A 20,268-nucleotide genomic window follows, 5' to 3' on the forward strand; every position below is an offset into this window, starting at 1 on the left:
GCTATATATGGCGGGTGCCAGGCTGCAGTACAGGTGCCAGGCTGCAGTACAGGTGCCAGGCTGCTGTATATGGCGGGTGCCAGGTTGCAGTACAGGTGCCAGGCTGCTGTATATCGCGGGTGCCAGGCTGAAGTACAGGTGCCAGGTTGCTGTATATGGCAGGCTGCAGTACAGATGCCAGGCTGCTGTATATGGCCGGTGCCAGGCTGCAGTACAGGTTCTAGACTGCTGTATATGGCGGGTACCAGGCTGCAGTACAGATGCCAGGCTGCAGTACAGGCTGAGGCTGCTGTTCAGGTGCCAGGCTGTTGTACATGGCAGGCTGCTGTATACGGTGTTGCCAGGCTGCTGTATATGGCGGGTGCCAGGCTGCAGTACAGATGCCAGGCTGCTGTACATGGCAGGCTGCACTAAAGGCTGAGGCTGCAGTTCAGGTGCCAGGCTGCTGTACAGGCTGAGGCTGCTGTTCAGGTGCCAGGCTGTTGTACATGGCAGGCTGCTGTATATGGCGGGTGCCAGGCTGCCGTACAGATGCCAGGCTGCTGTACATGGCAGGCTGCACTAAAGGCTGAGGCTGCTGTACACGGCGGGTGCCAGGCTGCTGTACATGGCAGGCTGCTGTCAGCCGGGCACAGCTCCGCTCCCCGCCTCCTCCTCACATGATGCCGCGCTCTGCCTCCTCTCACTTCCTGTTCCCAGGATAGTGGCTCCGGAGGAGGAGGGACCTCCATGCTCCCCCGGATCGGTGTGGCAGTGTCAGGCGCCGGTTGGCCGGTGTCGGTGGCCCGGGTTCCCGGGAGGCACCATGGCCATCATCTCCGCGGTGCTGCTGGCGCTGCTGCTGCTGGCCGTGTGCGCCCTGCTGCTCGGACGGTGGGTACCGGGGGGAGCGGGGCCTGGGGCTGCCGGGAGGAGCTGTCAGACGTGGCGCTGAGCTGTCACCCTGAACCCCCGACCGGGAACATCTGTGGTGCTCCGAACACCCAGCCTCCATGACCGGAAGATGCCTCATACGTGCAGCTGATATCCCATACACAACATCTCCCCCCTGTATGTAACATATATCCCCCTAGATAACATCTCCTGTATGTAACATATATGCTCCTACATAACACCCCCCACCCTGTATGTAACATGTATTCCCCTACATAACACCTCCCCCTGTATGTAACATACAGTATATCTCCCTAGACAACCCCCACGTCTGAATGTATCCCCCTAGATAACCCCCCCCCATATGTAACATGTATCTCCCTAGATAACCCCCCCCGTATGTAACATCTATCCCCCTAGATAACCCCCCGAATGTAACATCTATCCCCCTAGATAACCCCCCCGTATGTAACATCTATCCCCCTAGATAACCCCCCCGTATGTAACATCTATCCCCCTAGATACCCCCCCCGTATGTAACCCCCCCATATGTAACATCTATCCCCCTAGATAACCCCCCCGTATGTAACATCTATCCCCCTAGATAACCCCCCGTATGTAACATGTTTCCCCCTAGATAACCCCCCGTATGTAACATGTTTCCCCCTAGATAACCCCCCGTATGTAACATGTATCCCCCTAGATAACCCCCTGTATGTAACATGTATCCCCCTAGATAATACCCCGTATGTAACATGTATCCCCCTAGATAACCCCCCCGTATGTAACATGTATCCCCCTAGATAACCCCCCCGTATGTAACATGTATCCCCCTAGATAACCCCCCATATGTAACATGTGTCCCCCTAGATAACCCCCCCGTATGTAACATGTATCCCCCTAGATAACCACCCCCCCCGTATGTAACATGTATCCCCCTAGATAACCACCCCCCCGTATGTAACATATATCCCCCTAGATAACATCTCCTGTATGTAACATATATGCTCCTACATAACACCCCCCACCCTGTATGTAACATGTATTCCCCTACATAACACCCCCCGTGTGTAACGTGTATCCCCCTACATAACACCTCCCCCTGTAGGTAACATACAGTATATCTCCCTAGACAACCCCCACGTCTGAATGTATCCCCCTAGATAACCCCCCCCATATGTAACATGTATCCCCCTAGATAACCCCCCCCGTATGTAACATCTATCCCCCTAGATAACCCCCCCGTATGTAACATCTATCCCCCTAGATAACCCCCCCGTATGTAACCCCCCCATATGTAACATCTATCCCCCTAGATAACCCCCCCGTATGTAACATCTATCCCCCTAGATAACCCCCCGTATGTAACATGTTTCCCCCTAGATAACCCCCCGTATGTAACATGTTTCCCCCTAGATAACCCCCCGTATGTAACATGTATCCCCCTAGATAACCCCCTGTATGTAACATGTATCCCCCTAGATAATACCCCGTATGTAACATGTATCCCCCTAGATAACCCCCCCGTATGTAACATGTATCCCCCTAGATAACCCCCCGTATGTAACATGTATCCCCCTAGATAACCCCCCCGTATGTAACATGTATCCCCCTAGATAACCCCCCCGTATGTAACATGTATCCCCCTAGATAACCACCCCCCCCGTATGTAACATGTATCCCCCTAGATAACCACCCCCCCGTATGTAACATGTATCCCCCTCGATAACCCCCCCCGTATGTAACATGTATCCTCCTAGATAACCCTCCCCGTATGTAACATGTATCTCCCTAGATAACCCCCCTGTATGTAACATGTATCTCCCTAGATAACCCCCCTGTATGTAACATGTATCCCCCTAGATAACCCCCCCATATGTAACATGTATCCCCCTAGATAACCCCCCCGTATGTAACATGTATCCCCCTAGATAACCCCCCCGTATGCAACATGTATCCCCCTAGATAACCCCCCTGTATGTAACATCTATCCCCCTAGATAACCCCCCGTATGTAACATGTTTCCCCCTAGATAACCCCCCCGTATGTAACATGTATCCCCCTAGATAACCCCCCCGTATGTAACATGTATCCCCCTACATACCACCCCCCCTGTATGTAACATGTATCCCCCTACATACCACCCCCCTGTATGTAACATGTATCCCCCCTACATACCACCCCCCTGTATGTAACATGTATCCCCCTACATACCACCCCCCTGTATGTAACATGTATCCCCGTAGATAACCCCCCCCTGTATGTAACATCTAACCCTCTGGAATAGATAACACCTCCCCCAAATGTAATATGTACCCCCCGCTAGATATTACCTGTAATCCAGTATACAGATATGTATCACCTATCCCTACCTCGTCCTTCTGTTTATGCAGCAGGTGAAATAAGTATTCAACACGTCACCAATTTTCTAAGTAAATGTATGTCTGAAGGTGCTATTGACATGAATGTCTCACCAGATGTCGGTAACAATCCATCCAATCCACACAGGCAAATATATCAAACCACAGATGTTAATAATTTTAGTAATGTGTAATAATGAGAAATGACACAGGGAGAAAGTATTGAACACGCTTACTGACATTTTTTAATACTTCATACAAAAGTCTTTGTTGGTGTTGACCGCTTCAAGACACGTCCTGTATGGAGAAACTAGTCGCCTATATTGCTCAGGTGTTATTTTGGCCCATTCTTCCACACAAGCACTCGTCAAATCCTAAAGGGCCCATGGGCTGCTTCTAGGATATCTGCGCTTTACTTCCTTCCATATACTGTATTTTATACTGGATTCAGGTCAGTGATTGGCTCAGCCATTATAGCAGCTTTTTTTCTTTCTTTCTCTGAAACCAGTTGAGAGCTTCCTTGGCTGTGTGTTTGGGATCATGGTCTTGGTGAAATGTCCACCTTCGATTCGTCTTCATCATCCTTGTAGATGGCAGCAGATTTGCATCAAGAATGTGTCAGTACATTTGACCGTTCATCCTTCATTCACATGAAGTTTGCCAGTGCCTTATACTGAAAAACAGCCCCTCACCATGATGTTCCCACCTCCAAACTTCACTCTTGGTAGGGTGTTTTGGAGGGGTGATATGCAGTGAATTTTGGCCTCCAAACATAGGGTTCAATTTTGGTCTCATCTGCCCAGACTATATTCTCCCAGTATTTCACAGGCTTGCAGATGTTAAACACGTTAGGACATGTTTTTGTTCAGGAATGCAGTGTTGTGTGGTGAGCGTGCATACGTTCTTTGAAACAATTCTACCTGCTGACTCCAGGTCTTTCTGTAGCTCTGCACAGGCGGTCCTTGGCTCTTGGACAACTTTTTTCATAACTGTTTTCACTCCTTTATCAGAAATCTTACGTGGAGCATTTTGTTGTGGCCGCTTTATGATGAAATGATGTTCCTTCCACTTCTGGATTATGGCCTCTACAGTGCTCACTGAAACAATCAGTAGTTTACAAATTCCTCTGTAACCAATGCCATCAGTATGTTTTGCAACAATAAGGTATTGAGACAGCTCACTGTTTTTACCCATCATGAGATGTTTCTTGTGTGGCACCTTTTTATAGTCCATCAGTTGAACCAGCTGATAATAATTTTCACTAAGTGGTAGGATTGCTTTCTAATTACTGATAGATTTCAGCTGGTGTCATGACTTTCCATGGATCTTTGCACCTCTCTTTCTTCATGTGTTTTAATACTTTTTCCCTTTGTCATATCTCATTATTACACATAACTTACTTCATGGACATCTATGGTTTGATTTCTTGGCCTGTGTGAATTAGATGAGTTGTTACCAACATCTGGTGGGAAATTCATGTTAATAGCTCCTTTAGAAACATTTTTATTTTGAAAATTGGTGACGTGTTCAGTACTTATTTCACCTGTGATATCTCTCTGTCTCCCAGCCTCTGTATATATCACTTGTGATGGGCGAGCCCTACCATGCTCCGGTGCTCAGTATTGGTAACGAGCAGTTGGATGCTCGGATGGGGTGACTCGAGTACCTGAGTATAGTGGAAGTCAATGGGGAACTTGAGTATTTTTCTGGAGGATTTCCATGATACTCGTACTTGAGCTGTGCCCATCTGAGCACCCGAGGGAGGTAGTGCTCGCTCATCACATGTCACCTGGAGATAGAAGTGGACTTCAGTTTATGACGGGCTCACACCCAGTTTTCCTCTATCACATGTTCTTTCGCAGGTATCTTGCATTGTAGTGAGATGACGGGTATTTTGGGCCGTGGATATCTCAGGGTGTAATTCTATGTACCGTGGGTCCACCCTGTACTGCACACAGTGCTGCGCTGTGTGCCTCGTGTTGACACAGGACTTTGCTATGGATCACTTGTGGTGCACACACCATAGGTCACTGTACGGTGTATATGACTTTTCTCTATTACTTACCATTGCTTTATGTTCACACTGGGTTTTTTATGTGCATTTTTAAATAGATCGGCTTCAAAATCAACATCAAAGTGTATTCTAAAAAAAACCAAAACTGTGTGAACAAAGCCTTAATGGGAATCTGTCATCAGATCCATGCTTTCCCAACTACTGGAAGCATAACTAGCTGTGGCATTTCTGCAGAAACGCCGACTTACTCACCGCCCCATCCGGGTTGCGTCTTCCCCTGCACGCCCCCCGGCCATCCACGTGTGCTGCTGCCTCCTTCCCCTCCTGGGCCCTGTACATGTGTGCCGTCCCAGCAGCGGTCGAACCACTCGGATACGGGGGTGATTACTCGTGGCTCGAGGGTCTCCGGACCCGGGGGCTAGTGGCCACTCTTAAATGTAAAAAAAGGGGGGGGGTATTTACAGGGGAGATATAGTTTGTGATGCCACCCGTGGTGTGCAGTAACGGAGAGTAGCGCCACTGCCATTTGGAGTACCGGGGTTGATGGAATGGGGGCAGCTAGATGACGTTTTCCCTCCACGGGTTGGTGGAGGCCTTGGGACTCTGGATTGTGGGGTGCAGGGAAGCGCAGACTTGCTAGAAGCAGGTGATGACCAGGTACTCACTCAGACAGCATCGGTGATGAAAACAGACTCTGACAACAAGGTAAACCAAGTCTCTGGGTGCCGATGTCCTCTTGGGGAAGCTCGTCCGGGTATCCGTCCCCTGCCGTACTGCCTGATGGTCCGGAGCCTGCCTTCGTGCACAATTTTAAAAGTGTCCAAGTGGCCCGTAAGTATAAAGCTGACCGGGCCCCGCTCTCTACTATGGATAGAAGAAGAGCTGTGCTCTCAAGGGCTCACGCGTGTGATTTCTGTTGGGTGCTTGAATTGGAAAGCCCCATCCCCCTTGTTGCGCTAGTGCCCCTGATCTCTGAGCTTCGTGGGGACAGTCCATAAAGTCACTATCCTCTGTAGTTTAATTGCCGGGTTGATTGAAGCTACTCCCCGACCTAGGGTCCAGGACCCCGCCGTGCTTTCGGTCCCAGACCGGCTATTGTACTCAAGCTGCTGACCATTCTACAAGACTAGGTCCAGACACCCAGTCCCAATATCCCGCGATCGGGTCTCCGACTCCTCCGGGCCCAGACCACCGTCTGCAACCCAACCTTTAGTTACTGTGAGCCATACACTCCCCTAGTTCCTCACTGTTCGAGGGCTACACTCCTCTCTTTGCTCCCCTGGAGCCAACTACTCTAACCCCTCCTACCAGTCTGCCTGACCCCTAGGTGGGCGGCCCTATTTCAGTGTGACTGGGATTTTTGGATGCTGGTGGAGGAAGTACTACAGGTTAGGAACCCAGACCCATGGGGGTTTGAGTCCTGCACTAAGGATAAAGAGCGTTCATTACCCTGTGACGACCTGACTAGTCCAGGGGCGTCACACATGCCACACAGGGTTCCCGGGAGTGCACCTAAGACGCGTGCACTCTGGCCCTCCTCTTAAAGGGCCGGCATGCTATTGTCAGGAAATGTCTTTCTGCCTATGGCTGAGAGGCACTATTGTTTAAGGCATCCTCCCATTAGGGAAGGTGCCTGCGTAATGCCTCTAGTTAGTCACCAGTCTGCTAACTAGCTAGTTATCAGGGCCTGTGCTCCTGCCTGGTTATCCTTGTGTCCGTCTCCAGTATCTGCCTTCCCATACTTGTCTATCTCTGCCGTGCCCACCATTCCTTTCCATACCCTCCTGCCTCAGTCACCCCGCCTGTACCTGGCTATTCCTGTATTCGTCAGCTGCCACTGTCTGGTCACTTCCCTGGGAGTGGTACCTGGCGTCCTCCCCGCGATGGGCGCTTAGTTAAGCCCCTCCTACTAGAGGGTAAGCCTGGGTTCCCCTGTGGGTCCACTATCCCCGCTTGCTGCCCCTACACCAGCCGCGAACTTTACAATAAATCGGATACCGCCTGCATTATTACAGCCATGCGTCCTTTAGGCTATGTGCGCACGTTGCGTAAATACATACAGTTATGCTGCGCTTTGTAGCGCAGCGTAACTGCATGCGTCCTGCGTCCCCTGCACAGTCTATGGAGATTGTGCAGGGGCCGTGCGCACGTGGCCGAAGCGCTGCGTAAAAAGAAGTGACATGTCACTTCTTTCCTGCGCTTTGCCGGCAGCTCCTGCTCTGTCTATGGCAGGAGCTGCAGGCAGAGCGCATGGAATCGGCTTCACTACGGACATTTCTGCAGCGATTTAAAGCGCACATGTGCTCTTCAGATTGCTGCAGAAATTTCTGCAATGAACTGTACGCAACGTGCGCACATAGCCTACCTCTGAAATCCTGCAGCATTTCTGGGACAAGATACTTTGAAAAGTGTCATCCCTCTTGCAATAACTTATAGTGTTGTTGGGGTCTGACCGCTGAGATCCGCACTGATCGGCAGAACGAAGATGTCTTATCCAGAATAAGGGCCTTTTTTCCCAGTTATAAGGTGGATCAGCTGGGGGGGATGTGTGACCCCCCCGCCCCAGGGGGCTGCCAGAAAAAGCAGAGTGCAGCGCTATGGGGAATGAATGGAGCAGCTGCCCAATACATGCACCATTCTGACGGGGATAACTTGTGTTCATTAGACAACAATTGATGAATGCATATATACATAAATTACTACAAATTCAATACTAAGCCAAAACATAGGTGGATATCAAAAAGGATTATAAGATCACCCTTCCGAAGAAGCTTATTGCAAAACGCGTGTCGGGGCTGAGTCTGATACCGCAGGGTATGAATGCTGCCGGCCTGATCTATTATTCATTAGCTGCTGTGTGGAATTGTCTTAATCCTTTTTGTTATCCTCCTGTTTTAGTTTGGTATTGAATTTGTAATAATTTATTTATATCAGCTGCTCACATATGCAGTGCCACTTATCTATTGATCTATCTATGTAATGTGAAATTGGCAGGACCAAGCCTACACTCATTATGTGTTTCTGGATAGACACTTTTATTTGGTGGTGTTATTAGGACTTGTATTGTTTATCATTGTTTGATGTTGCTATTTTTCATTTCAGTAGCATGAACCGTATATAACGTAAAGATAATCTGTCACCGGCTTTTTGCTTCCCAATCTGAGAGCAGCATATCGTAGGGGCAGAGATCCTGATTCCAGTGGTGTTTCACTTACTGGGCTGCTTAGTGTAGTTTTGGTAAAATCACTGTCTAGGAAAACATGGCAGTAATGATAAAAAAATTTGTGTGAACATGTTGGCTCCAATTGACTTTTTCTGGAGGTGGTTGGGCCACTGATGACATGGGGATAAAGCATATCGCTCTTATGCTCCTCTATCTGCTTATGCATTGAGTGTTCATTACTTTAAAAGCTGTAATGGATGTCACTCAGCTTTACAAGTAAAAGATGTAATTAAAGGGGTTTTTCGAGCTGAAATGAAAAGTCTACAGTCATTCTATATGACCGCAGAATTGTGACAGTGTGTAGTACACACACTGTCATGAGTCCCCTGTATTCGCAATGCAAGTGGACAGTCACGTGACTACATGCATGCAATTTGCATAATTTAGATGAGTCTCCTGCATTTTTCTTAATATTCTTTTGAGAAAAATGCACCTGACCACAAGTATGTATGTGACGGTCCCCTCACGCTGAAAATACAGAGGAGTCTTGACAGTGTGTGCATTGCACAGTGTCACAATTCATCAGTTTGCAATCTCATGGCGTGACTGCAGACTTTTCAGTCTGGAAAACATCCGTTTTTTTTCCTGTGCGGCACAATCCAGCGCCTTGCAGAAAAACCGCAACCGTTTTTTTTTGCCGCCGGTTGCGTTTTTTTTTTAATAGACTTACATTAGTGCCGGATTGTGCCGCATGGGCTTGCGTTCGGTCCGGTTTTTGCCGCGTGCGGCAGAGTTAGCCGATGCGGCGGCCGGATGGAACGTTGCCTGGCACGTTTTTTTGTCCGGCAAAAAAACCCGCATCGTTCCGCATCCGGCTGATGCCCCGCGATTTGCAATGCAGGCAAACACCGCGTCCGGCCGCCGCATTCGGTTTTTTCCACTGCGCATGCTCAATATCCTGCCGCAAGCGGGAAAAAACGGACGGGCAGCATGTCAAAAACGTATGCAAAGGATGCGGTATTGTCGCCGCATCCGTTGCATAGGTTTTAGAGCCGGATTGGCCGGCTCTGCTAAAACCGGAGGTGTGAAAGCAGCCTAAGCCTACATGCGCACGCTGCGTTTTTTGTCGCGGTTTTGGTGCAGTTTATTTGTCAGAACTTTCTGACATTTAACTTCCCAGCAAAGTCTATGAGAAGTCAGATTTGCTGTGCGCACATTGCAGTTTATTTGTCAGCGTTTTCTTTGACAAAAGTTTGTGACAAAAAAGAAGCAACATGTTCATTCTAGTGTTTTTATCAACATTTGTCACAAAAAAAACTCATCAAAAACGCATGCTGTCAATTTGGTGCGTTTTTTATGCCTTTTTGGTGTATTTTTGGTGCATTTTGTCACAAAAAATACATTAAACACGCACCTATATTACAAGCGTTTTTTTTTTTTACATTTCCAGGCTCTCTGACAAGGTGCGGTTTTGGATGCAGTTAGTGTGCAGAAAAAACTGGAGTGTGCGCATGTAGCCTTAAGGGAAACCAAGGAAAAAATTGTGAAAAAAACCTTAAGGGGTAGTCTAGGCTTTTGGTGCAAGTCTGCAATCAATCCTCAAAGCGTTCAGTGTGCGCACTGTCAGGATTGTGTGGTGTCAGGAGCTATGCGATTTGCATACTTCTGACCACAGTCCGACTAGACCTGTATTAAAGGGAACCTGTCACCTGAATTTTCGCTATGAAACTAAAAGATTCCCCTTCTGCAGCTCCTGGGCTGCGTTCTAGAAAGGTTCCTCTTGCTACTGGCCCCCCTTTCAGACCCAAATAAACACTTTATAAAATCTTACCTTTTGGTATGCTAATGATGTTTTCTGGCCACGGGGGCGGGCTGTATTTCTTCCATTATTCGCCCTCCTGCCGCTGTTCGCCGTCCCCCTGTGTTGATTTACATTGATGAGGCTGCCGCCCTCATGTTACGCAAGGCTCCTGAAGTCTCGCGCATGCCCAGTGGCTCTATCGCGGGACTGAGCGCTGTTCAAATCGCGAGCGCCGGTGATGTAATTGCTCAGGCGCGAGATTATGGGCGGCGCTGTGAATGTCATCACCAGCGTCATCCAAGTACCCTCCCGCGCTTTTCCCTCTGCCTCCCCCATTATGCGCTAGCGCTAGCCATATCATCCACGTTACCTATTACCGCGGGCACGAGATTATGGGTGGGTACTTGGATGACGCTGGTGATGACATTCACAGCGCCGCCCATAATCTCGCGCCTGCGCAATTACATCACCACCGCTCGCGATTTGAACAGCTCTTAGTCCTGCGATAGAGCCACTGGGCATGCGCGAGACTTCAGGACCCTTGCGTAACATGAGGGCAGCAGCCTCATCAATGTAAATCAACACAGGGGGACGGCGAACAGCGGCAGGAGGGCGAATAATGGAAGAAATACAGCCCGCCCCCGTGGCCAGCAAACCTCATTAGCATACCAAAAGATAAGATTTTATAATGTGTTTATTTAGGTCTGAAAGGGGGGCCAGTAGCAAGATGAATCTTTCTAGAGCGCAGCCCAGGAGCTGCAGAAGGGGAATCTTTTAGTTTAATAGCAAAAATTCAGGTGACAGGTTCCCTTTAAGTGAGGCTGCAAAAGTCTTGTCGGTACATGACCGCATGTGTGCAAATCCTGACAGCGTGCACACTGTGAAAATTGATAAGTCTGGAGTCACACAGCGTGAATCCTTCACCCCGAGCCTGGACAATCCCTTTAAGAAAAAGGCAGATTAGTGTATTTGTTTATTTTTACCATTTGTAACAGATCGATAGATGATATTTACTGTAGAGATTGTAGGTGGAAGGACTTCTTACAATATGAATGACACATAATATGTATATATATGTATCCCTCCATAGATGGCTGCTTTATCGCCTGGCCAGTAGCTGGTGTCAGAGGAAACTGGGAGCAGAACTGAAGATTGGAAGCCTGGGATTCTTCTGGTTTCAGAACATCAGTTTGAAGTTTGGGAAGCAGCAGCAGCAGACACTGGTGAGTGGTGCGTCCGGAGGTGCATCCGGAGGAGGACGGGAATGACACTTCCTAAATCCATTTTCCAGTAGCACTCTGTAGATAAGGAACGTCTCTCGTGGGCTTAGCTTGCTGCTTCCTTCTTTCCTGTGCTCCGCGTCCTGTGACGGCAGTGTTCTTGTTTTCCTCCTGTACATTGCGTCTCTATACAGCAATGTAATGGGTGACTGACCTTCACTCTGAAATGCTGAGGAGTAGTAGCCTGCAGCTAAATATCAGCTATGTCTTGTATAATGCAGCTTAGAAAGATTATACTGCATCAATATAGACTGTGGGGCATACTGTTAGACATTTTTTAAGGAAAGGCTTTTTAAAATAGTATTCTCATCTCAGACATTCATCAAATAACCAATATACACCATAAATATTTGCTAGATGTAAGGGAGACTGACCTTTATCGAATACAAGCCCCCGTCCTCCACCCTGTGCATAAAAAAGTGGCCAGGCATGCACGGCACACAACATGCATATCTGTTGGAGGTCTGAAAATGGCTGATTTACTTGGCATTTTTTTCTGGAACGCCAGTAGGGGTGAATGGAGAAAGCCACGAATGGGCAGCCAGGTCTCCTAAAAAATTCGGCACAAGATGGGGTCATATTCATGAGACTATTTCTGCTTTCAGAGGTAGGATCTACGTCTCTCAGACAATTATGGTATATTGTGTACTTATAACTGAGGGGGAATACACCTTTTAAAGGGTTTGTCCGTTACTTTTACATTGGTGATCTATCAATGTTTCCCCAATAATAATAAGACTTGAATATAAGCTCAAACCTGAAAATAAGCCCTAGTTGCAGTTCAATAATAAGTGTCCATGCAGCTTAAAAAGTTTCTGCAGGACACTTCATTATAGAAAGCAGGGACCCCCAAAAGAGAGAAGACAGACCCCGCAATCGTACTTGCCAGACCCTGAATGGGAGGCTGTGGAACCTGCGACGTGGAACTCATCGAGCACCTGCGGTGAAACACACACACACCGTACTGCTCCGGGGACCTGGGACGCAGTGGAACTCATGAAGACCTGCGGTGGAACGCATCAATGCGTTCCACTGCAGGTCCTCGATGTGTTCCACCACAGTGTCATAGGTCCCCCTGAGAGGCCGCAACCACTAAATTGTGCACCCACCTGCACTATTCCATTGCGCACACTGTTTACATCCACCCTCTGCCAGAGGTGATAACAGCCTAGGGATAAGTAATCATTATAAGGCCATATGCCCACGAGAGAAAGTAATCGCAGATATTGCCACGGAAAACCGGCGGATTTTCTAGATTTCCCAGATAAATCCGCAGGTTTACGCAAGTACAGACACTCCCCATGTTATCCTATGGGATTTGGGGAGTGCTGTATCAATGCGGCGGTATTTGCGGCTGCGGAAAATGCTGCGGATGTCCCGCAGCCGCACGTAACTGCATTATTCCTGCGGAATTCCGCACGAAATCTGCACTGTTTTCGCAGGTTTACCGCAACAACTTCGCAGATATACAACAGCAATGGATAGCTGCGGATTCCGGGGAGCTGCTGCAGTAAACCTGCGGAAATACCTGCAGAAAAGTCCGCAGGTGCTATCTCCCATGGGCACATGGCCTTAAAGTAAACAACCCCTTAATGTAGAGAATTGTGAAATCATACATATCATATTTACACAACATTTACCATTTTGTGAATTCTTTTTCCTTGTGTGACAGTTTTCACATTTTGCATGTGGTAGCAGTTTTATATTACTTCTCTTAATTACTCAGTAATAACAATAATCTTATGAAGTGTCAGAATATTTGATGACCTTTTATATTTCAGATGTTACTTGTAATAAAAAAAAATTAGGCTGACCTAAAGAGCTGGAGTTTATGGAATATCTAAAACTGTGGCTGTTGAGAATTAATTTGATTGTCGGGTGTGGCGCATTCCAGACAACTGGTGCAGCATGAGAGAAGTCTGGGAGTGTCAGATACCAATTGTGGAGGGGTGTCCTAGATTTTTGAAAGAATATAGATCAATTTAAAGGAAATCAGTCATTGCACAAAACCATTTAACAATAAACACAAAAAACCCCCTATAACATACTCATAGTATGTTATTGAGCTCAGGCAGGGAGTTATCACACTGATTTATTGCCTTCGCTCTGAATGTTGCAATAATATCCACTGATGCACAATACTGTGATCATCATATATATGCTCTTTGTTGTTGAAATGATTACCGTATTTTTCGGACTATAAGACGCACCGGACTATAAGACGCACCCTTGTTTTAGAGGAGGAAAAAATAGAAAAAAAATAAAATTAAAGTAAAAGAATGTGGTCATGACACACTGTTATTTTACTGCTGACAGTGTTACTGAGGTAATAATATCCCCAAATTCTGTCCTCATATCCCCCATTCTGGGTACCATCCAGGTATATATGGCCCCCATCGTGGAATATGTATGTTCCCCATCATTAAATGTGTGATCCTCCAATCTGGTGTGTGTATGTATATAGTTATATTGTGTGCGTGTGTGTGCATATATAGAGTTATATAGTGTGTGTGTGTGTGTGTGTGTATGTATGTATGTATATATATATATATATAAACACACACACACACACAGTATATAACTATATATGCGCACACACACACTATAATTATATTATATATATATATATATATATATATATATATATATAATATAATTATAGTGTGTGTGTGCGCATATATAGTTATATACTGTGTGTGTGTGTTATATATATATATATATATATATATATATATATATATATATATATATATGATCCAACCCCATCCAGGTGTACAGTAATGTCTTTATATACTATATTATTTATTGCCTTACTTTTACTGATGTGCTCGAGGACCTGCAGTGATGTAAAGAAGAGGCGGGGCACTGTGCTGTCCTGTGCTGTTCTGTGCTGCTCAGGCCACCCCTCTGCATTACATCACTGTAGGTCCTTGTCAGCTACAGGAGACTGAGCAGAGGAAGGATCAAAGTGAAAGTAATTTGAGCCCTCAGCACAGAGACTGCGGCTGTGCTGTGAAGGTATGCCGTGCTCTGGCCCGGACACTGCAGTGATCTGCACATCCCCCTGGGCCAGACATGACTGCAGCGGCACCCTGCTCCTGCCTCCTAAACAGCGGGCACACAGTCTCCCAGCCGCTGCAGGAAGCCGGCGTCTGGAGCTCCCACGTGTGACCGCTGTTTACATTAAACTATTGATTAGCTGCTCCTCACCCCCGCTGACTGCAGAGAGAGGTGGGCGGGGAGCAGCTGATGAATATTCACTTACTTTAAGCAGCGGGCACATGTGGTTTCTCCAGTGCCGGCTTCCTGCAGCAGCGACCCTCCCTGCCTCCTGTGATCAGACTGCATAGCGCTGACTCCCCACAGCTTCAGACCATAAGACGCACCCCACACTTTCCTCCCAAATTTGGAGGAAAAAAAGTGCGTCTTATGGTCCGAAAAATACGGTACTTTTTGTGTGTTTGTTTCCCATGTACTGGCTGGGATGTCCAGCAAGAATGTGGGGATGCGACATTATTGGCACTGTTTACCTGATGCAGACGTTAGTGGAGCTGAGCAGCGCCTTTAAGTTTTAGTAAACTACTTGACGACCTCCCCGCGTCTTAAAGCGTTGGTACAATCTGCAAATAACGTTGCAATATTATTTTAGACATTCTTTCAGAGTCAGCAGCTGCATGGAGATCGCACAGCTGTAGAAGTGGGGAGCTGCAATGAATCCCCCCATACAGAAAAAAAGGCCATTTTTATAGTTCCTTTCGTTCTTATCACTGTATTTCAGTACTGAGTAAGCATGGTTGGCGACGGTTCAGGATACAATGCTTCCTGCTGCCGTTCCAGCATTCATGTGATCAATGCGTGCCAGGAAGATGTAGGAATAGCTTGCAATGAAGGCTTAATTTGCCCATTAAGGCTAAGTTCACACATCAGGTTTTTTCTGTCTGGCCGAATCCAGCTCAAAAACCTATGCAACGGAGGCGGCAAAAAAAACGGATGCGTTGCAGAAGTTTTTCCATGCGGCCCGTCCATTTTTTGCCGGATTTTGTTTGATACTGAGCAAGCGCAGTTCAAAAAACCGCATTCAGCGGCCAGATGCGTTTTTTTGCCGCAGGACGCTGCATCCAGTGTCCATAGGCTTGCATTGTAAATGGCGCCGCATTGTGCCGGATCCGGCACGATGCGTTTTTTTTCGCAGCAAAAAACGCAGCATGCAACGTTTTATCCAGCCTACGCACCGGCTAAATATGCCGCATACGGCAAAAAGAGGACGCACTGCAAGGCCATGCAACACAATCCGGCGCTAATGCAAGTCTATGGGGGAAAAACCTGATGCGGCAACAGCTGTTGCCGCATCCGGTTTTTCAGAAAAGTGCCGGATTGTGCTGCACAGCCAAAAGCTGATGTGTGAACATACCCTAAGGCTACGTGTGCACGTTGCAGAAAGTTTCTGCATGAAATCTGCACCTTCTGGCAGAAAAGCGCATTAAACAAACACATTGTCATGATAGTCTCCCTGCATGTGACAATTTTGGTCTGGAGCCTCTTATCTGTGTCTCTTCATTTAAATGGGTTTCATTTCTCTTGGCACTGAAGTGGTTAAGTGCCAGTTTTTCTATTGCAGCTTTTCCAAAACAGTTCCTTGCTGAGTGATCAGTTGCATTTACTAAGTAGTCACACCCTTCAGCTTTAAATAGTGGTGTATCCCAGCATTCCCTGCTGAAGATACAAAGTCATTTGTGAAAATACAAAGTCATTTGTGTCCTGGCCGCCTTTGAGGAAAGTTCTGCAAGTCAATTTCCTGTGCTCAGGCTATATCCTTTAGTTTAATTTCCCCCCTGTTTGTCCTTCCCTGGTGTGTTGTTAGTGCAGCGGAGAGGACTAGTGAACCCCACCTGCCCCTCATTAGTCAGGGCTACTATAGGGTCTTCCAAGGATCCCAGGTTCCTGTTCAACGACAGTTGCGTACATTGTATAGGGACTGGGAGGGAGAGAAGGGACAGTTGCAGGTGAAGTCAGTAGGTGCCAACCTACCCCTCGCTAGTTCCAGGGCCTCACATTGTTTTCGTGACCCTGGTGACAGACTTGCGTTTTGTGACCTGTTTTTGCCATATGTTTTTTTTTTTTTTTTTAAGTAAATCAATGGGTGGAAGGGCTAACAAAAAAAAAGCACAATTGACACTGCAGATTATTTTCTGCATCAAATCTGCAATTAAAAAATAAGCAGTGAGCGCACAGCACTTCAAAATTCTCATTGACTTTTCTGGCATAAGGATAGGCATGCGGATTTGGGCCACAAACTGCACCAAAAAAAGCGCACCGTGCGCACGCACCCTACCGTATTTTTCGGACTATAAGACGCACTTTTCCCCCCCCCAAATGTTGGGGGAAAAGTGGGGGTGCGTCTTATAGTCTGAATGTAGGGCTGCGGGGAATGAGGGTGCTGTGGTGGAGCGGGTCATCGGGGGCACGAGCAGGCTGTAGCAGCGCCTGCCGTGACCACGTGGGCCCGCTCATTGCATATGCACGCCCATCATCCTGCCCATCTCTCAGCGCTGAAGCCGGCGCTGACAAGTGGGCGGGATGATGGGCGGGGGTTGCGCTCTTACTAAACAGCTGGCAGCGTGATTACCCCTGGCAACTACAGCCTGGAGTGATCATGCGGCTGTATTCACCGCCCCCCCCCCCCCCCCCGCATCATCATCAGCGCGGGGTGCAGTGAATCAGTATACTCACTGGCCACGATCCTTGCAGCACCGCGATCTCCTCCTGTCTGCCGGCTGCGGCTGTGTGGAGACTAGTGGCGCGCATAGCGATGACGTCATTGTTGTGCGCACGTGTCCACATGCAACCACGCCGGCACAGACAGGAGGACATCGCGATTCTGCAGGGATCGTGTCCGGCTCCACACAGCGCTGCTGCTGCTGACACAGACGGAGGAGGAGCGATGCTGCGTGGAGCGAGGAAAGGTTGAGTATAAACGTTTATTTTTTTTTTGTGTGCCACAGGATGCAGGACATATAGCAGGATGGGGGTATATGAGAAGGATGATGGCGTATATAGCAGGATGGGGGTATATAGCAGGATGGGGGTATATAGCAGGATGGGAGCACATACCAGGATGGGGGTACCGTATATAGCAGGATGCGGTCATATGCCAGGATGGGGTATATAGCAGGACAGGATGCGGCCATATGCCAGGATGGCAGTATATAGCAAGATGGGGCTATACCAGGATGAGGGACATATATATATAAGGCAGGAGGATCATTACCAGGATGGGGTACCCTAGTAGACAATTTGGGGACATTACCCCCATAATAGTGTCAGCAGCAGATCCTCGCCCCATAACAGTGTGTCATGACCACATTTTTTGATTAAAATTTTATTTCTTCATCGTTCCTTATGGGAGACCCAAACCATGGGTGTATAGCTTCTGCCTCCGGAGGACACACAAAGTACTACACTCAAACGTGTAGCTCCTCCCTCCGGGCTATATACACCCCCTGGATGACAATCTAACCAGTTCAATGCTTTGTGTTCAGGAGGTCACACACACATGCATTCTCTGATTTTTTTCATTTTTATTTTTTGATTTTAAAGATTTGGAAGAAAAGCGGGTCCAGTCTGGACTCCCGGCATGTCCCTTCTCACCCCACTGTGTCGGCGGTGCTGTTAAGGTTGACTTTACAAGGCTGGAGCCTTCACATGCCGCGCTCCTTCAACATCCTCTGAGAGGCTCTGGTTTGAAGTGGGAGCCGTCTCGGTCCTCTCTGCTTGCAGGAGACCGGTCTCCATCCGCAGCCCTGTCTGGTTCCTGCTGGAAGGAGCGTTTAACCCCCCTCAGGGACTGGCCCTGCGTCTCAAAAGCTAAGTATTGAGACGTTTTTCAGGGGTCCCGGGTACTTTTATTAGGGGGAAAGTATGTTTTTTATCTTTACTGTAAATTCCGGCCGGTTCTGGGGGTTTCCCCTGAGAACCGCGCCAAAGGTGCCTGCTCGTCGGCCGCATGTTAAAATCTAGGCCCCGGCTTCTGTTTGGGCCTAGTTTCGGTTTCATCTTCCTCTGCATGTCATTCATGCAGGGGAATAGAGTGGCGCCGCCCACCGGCCATCCAGCAGATGGGAGGACACTCCTCTCTGAGGAGATGTTTCCCTCCCCTGCATCTCTCCTTAGCCCTCCGGTTTCCCGCTCTTGGGCTAATCTCCGCCCCCCCTCCTCCTCCCAGCGCCATTTTCTCAGCGTTTATCACACTGATCGGCGCTGGCTGCTGAATCTGCTGCTTTCTAGGAAGGCTGACGCTTTACTGGGGGTCCGAGCTGTGGAATCCGGAGGGCACACAGAGAGCGGTCTGGTAAGCCACAACCTCTGGTTTTGGGCTTTATTATACACTCTCAGGACATTCTATACGAGTGTATTCTTACTGCAGAGCTTCCTCCTCAGCAGCATGTCTGTCACCCGGAGCAAGGCTGCAAACATGTACACTATATGCACTGCATGGAAGCTCATTCTGCCAGAGCCAAGCACATACCCACATTGTGATGCCTGTGCTAACATGGTTGTGTCTCAGCCTGGAGCCTCCTCAGGGGTCCCTCCGGCTGCTCCGGCCCCGGTGGCTGAACCCCCGGCTTGGGTAGCATCCTTTTCCAAAGCTATTTCCCAGTCTTTTGCCGACTCCATGGGGCAGCTGTCCCGGACACTGCTGACCATGCATCAGCCCTCTTCTCAGGGTGCCTCTGCTGCTCCGAGTTCTGCAGAGCTCTCAGAGCATGTCCTAGGACCCCGTCCCCCTAAACGGAGACGCAGGGACCCTTCTCCTTCCTCGTCCCACGGCTCTGATTCACGAGCCGAGGTGCAGGGCGAGGAGGATTCGTTTACTGTGGGCTCAGACGCTACCTCTATGTACCCCATTGACGTGTCTGAGGGTGATGCGGATGTTAGTGACTTGATTGCATCCATTAACTCCGTACTGAACCTCAATCCACCAGAGTCAGAGGAACAAGCCTCTCTGGTAGAGATACACCAGTTTACCTCACCTAAGAGAGCTAGGAGTATGTTTTTTAACCACTCCAGTTTTCGGACCACTGTTACCAAGCCCAGGGCCTGTCCTGACAAACGTTTTCCGAAGCGTAGTTCTGATGACCGTTTTCCTTTTCCACCAGAGGTGGTTAAGGAATGGGCCCAGTCTCCAAAGGTAGACCCTCCAGTGTCCAGAATCTCAGCCCGCACAGTCGTAGCTGTGGCTGATGGCACTTCTCTTAAGGATCCCACTGACCGCCAGGTTGACCTTCTGGCCAAGTCTGTATATGAGGCGGCAGGAGCCTCGTTCTCCCCGTCTTTTGCGGCAGTGTGGGCTCTTAAGGCAGTCTCTGCCTCTCTGGCAGAGATACATTCCCTCACCAGGGACTCTATGCCTGAGATGGATGCCTTAACTTCTCAAGCTTCGGCTTTTTCATCCTACGCCATGTCTGCCATCCTGGAGGCTTCTCACCGCACGGCGGTGGCCTCCGCTAACTCCCTCGCGATCCGCAGGATCTTGTGGCTTCGAGAGTGGAAAGCAGACGCTTCCTCTAAGAAGTACCTTGCGAGTCTTCCTTTTGCTGGGTCCCGGCTGTTTGGTGAACAACTGGATGAAATAATTAAGGAAGCTACTGGCGGGAAGAGTACTTCCTTGCCACAAACTAAAACCAGGAAACCTGTCCAGGGCAGGAACCAATCGAGGTTTCGTTCCTTTCGTTCCTCTAACTGGTCATCCTCTAAGCCCTCGACCTCGTCCACTACCG

At 48.5% G+C, this 20,268-nt stretch overlaps 1 protein-coding gene across 1 annotated transcript in view; it reads left to right on the top strand.

Annotated features, from left to right (window-relative positions):
• Nucleotides 1-702: 702 nt before the first annotated feature.
• Nucleotides 703-20,268, top strand: part of BLTP2 (bridge-like lipid transfer protein family member 2) — a 193,338-nt gene continuing 173,772 nt past the window's right edge. The window contains exons 1-2 of the mRNA XM_075335259.1: nucleotides 703-873; nucleotides 11,302-11,434. Coding sequence (XP_075191374.1) covers nucleotides 806-873; nucleotides 11,302-11,434 — 201 coding nt within the window. The 5' untranslated portion in view covers nucleotides 703-805. The remainder of the gene's footprint in view (nucleotides 874-11,301; nucleotides 11,435-20,268) is intronic.

This window comes from Anomaloglossus baeobatrachus, chromosome 2, assembly GCF_048569485.1.
Source record: "Anomaloglossus baeobatrachus isolate aAnoBae1 chromosome 2, aAnoBae1.hap1, whole genome shotgun sequence".
Taxonomy (NCBI): Eukaryota; Metazoa; Chordata; class Amphibia; order Anura; family Aromobatidae; genus Anomaloglossus; species Anomaloglossus baeobatrachus.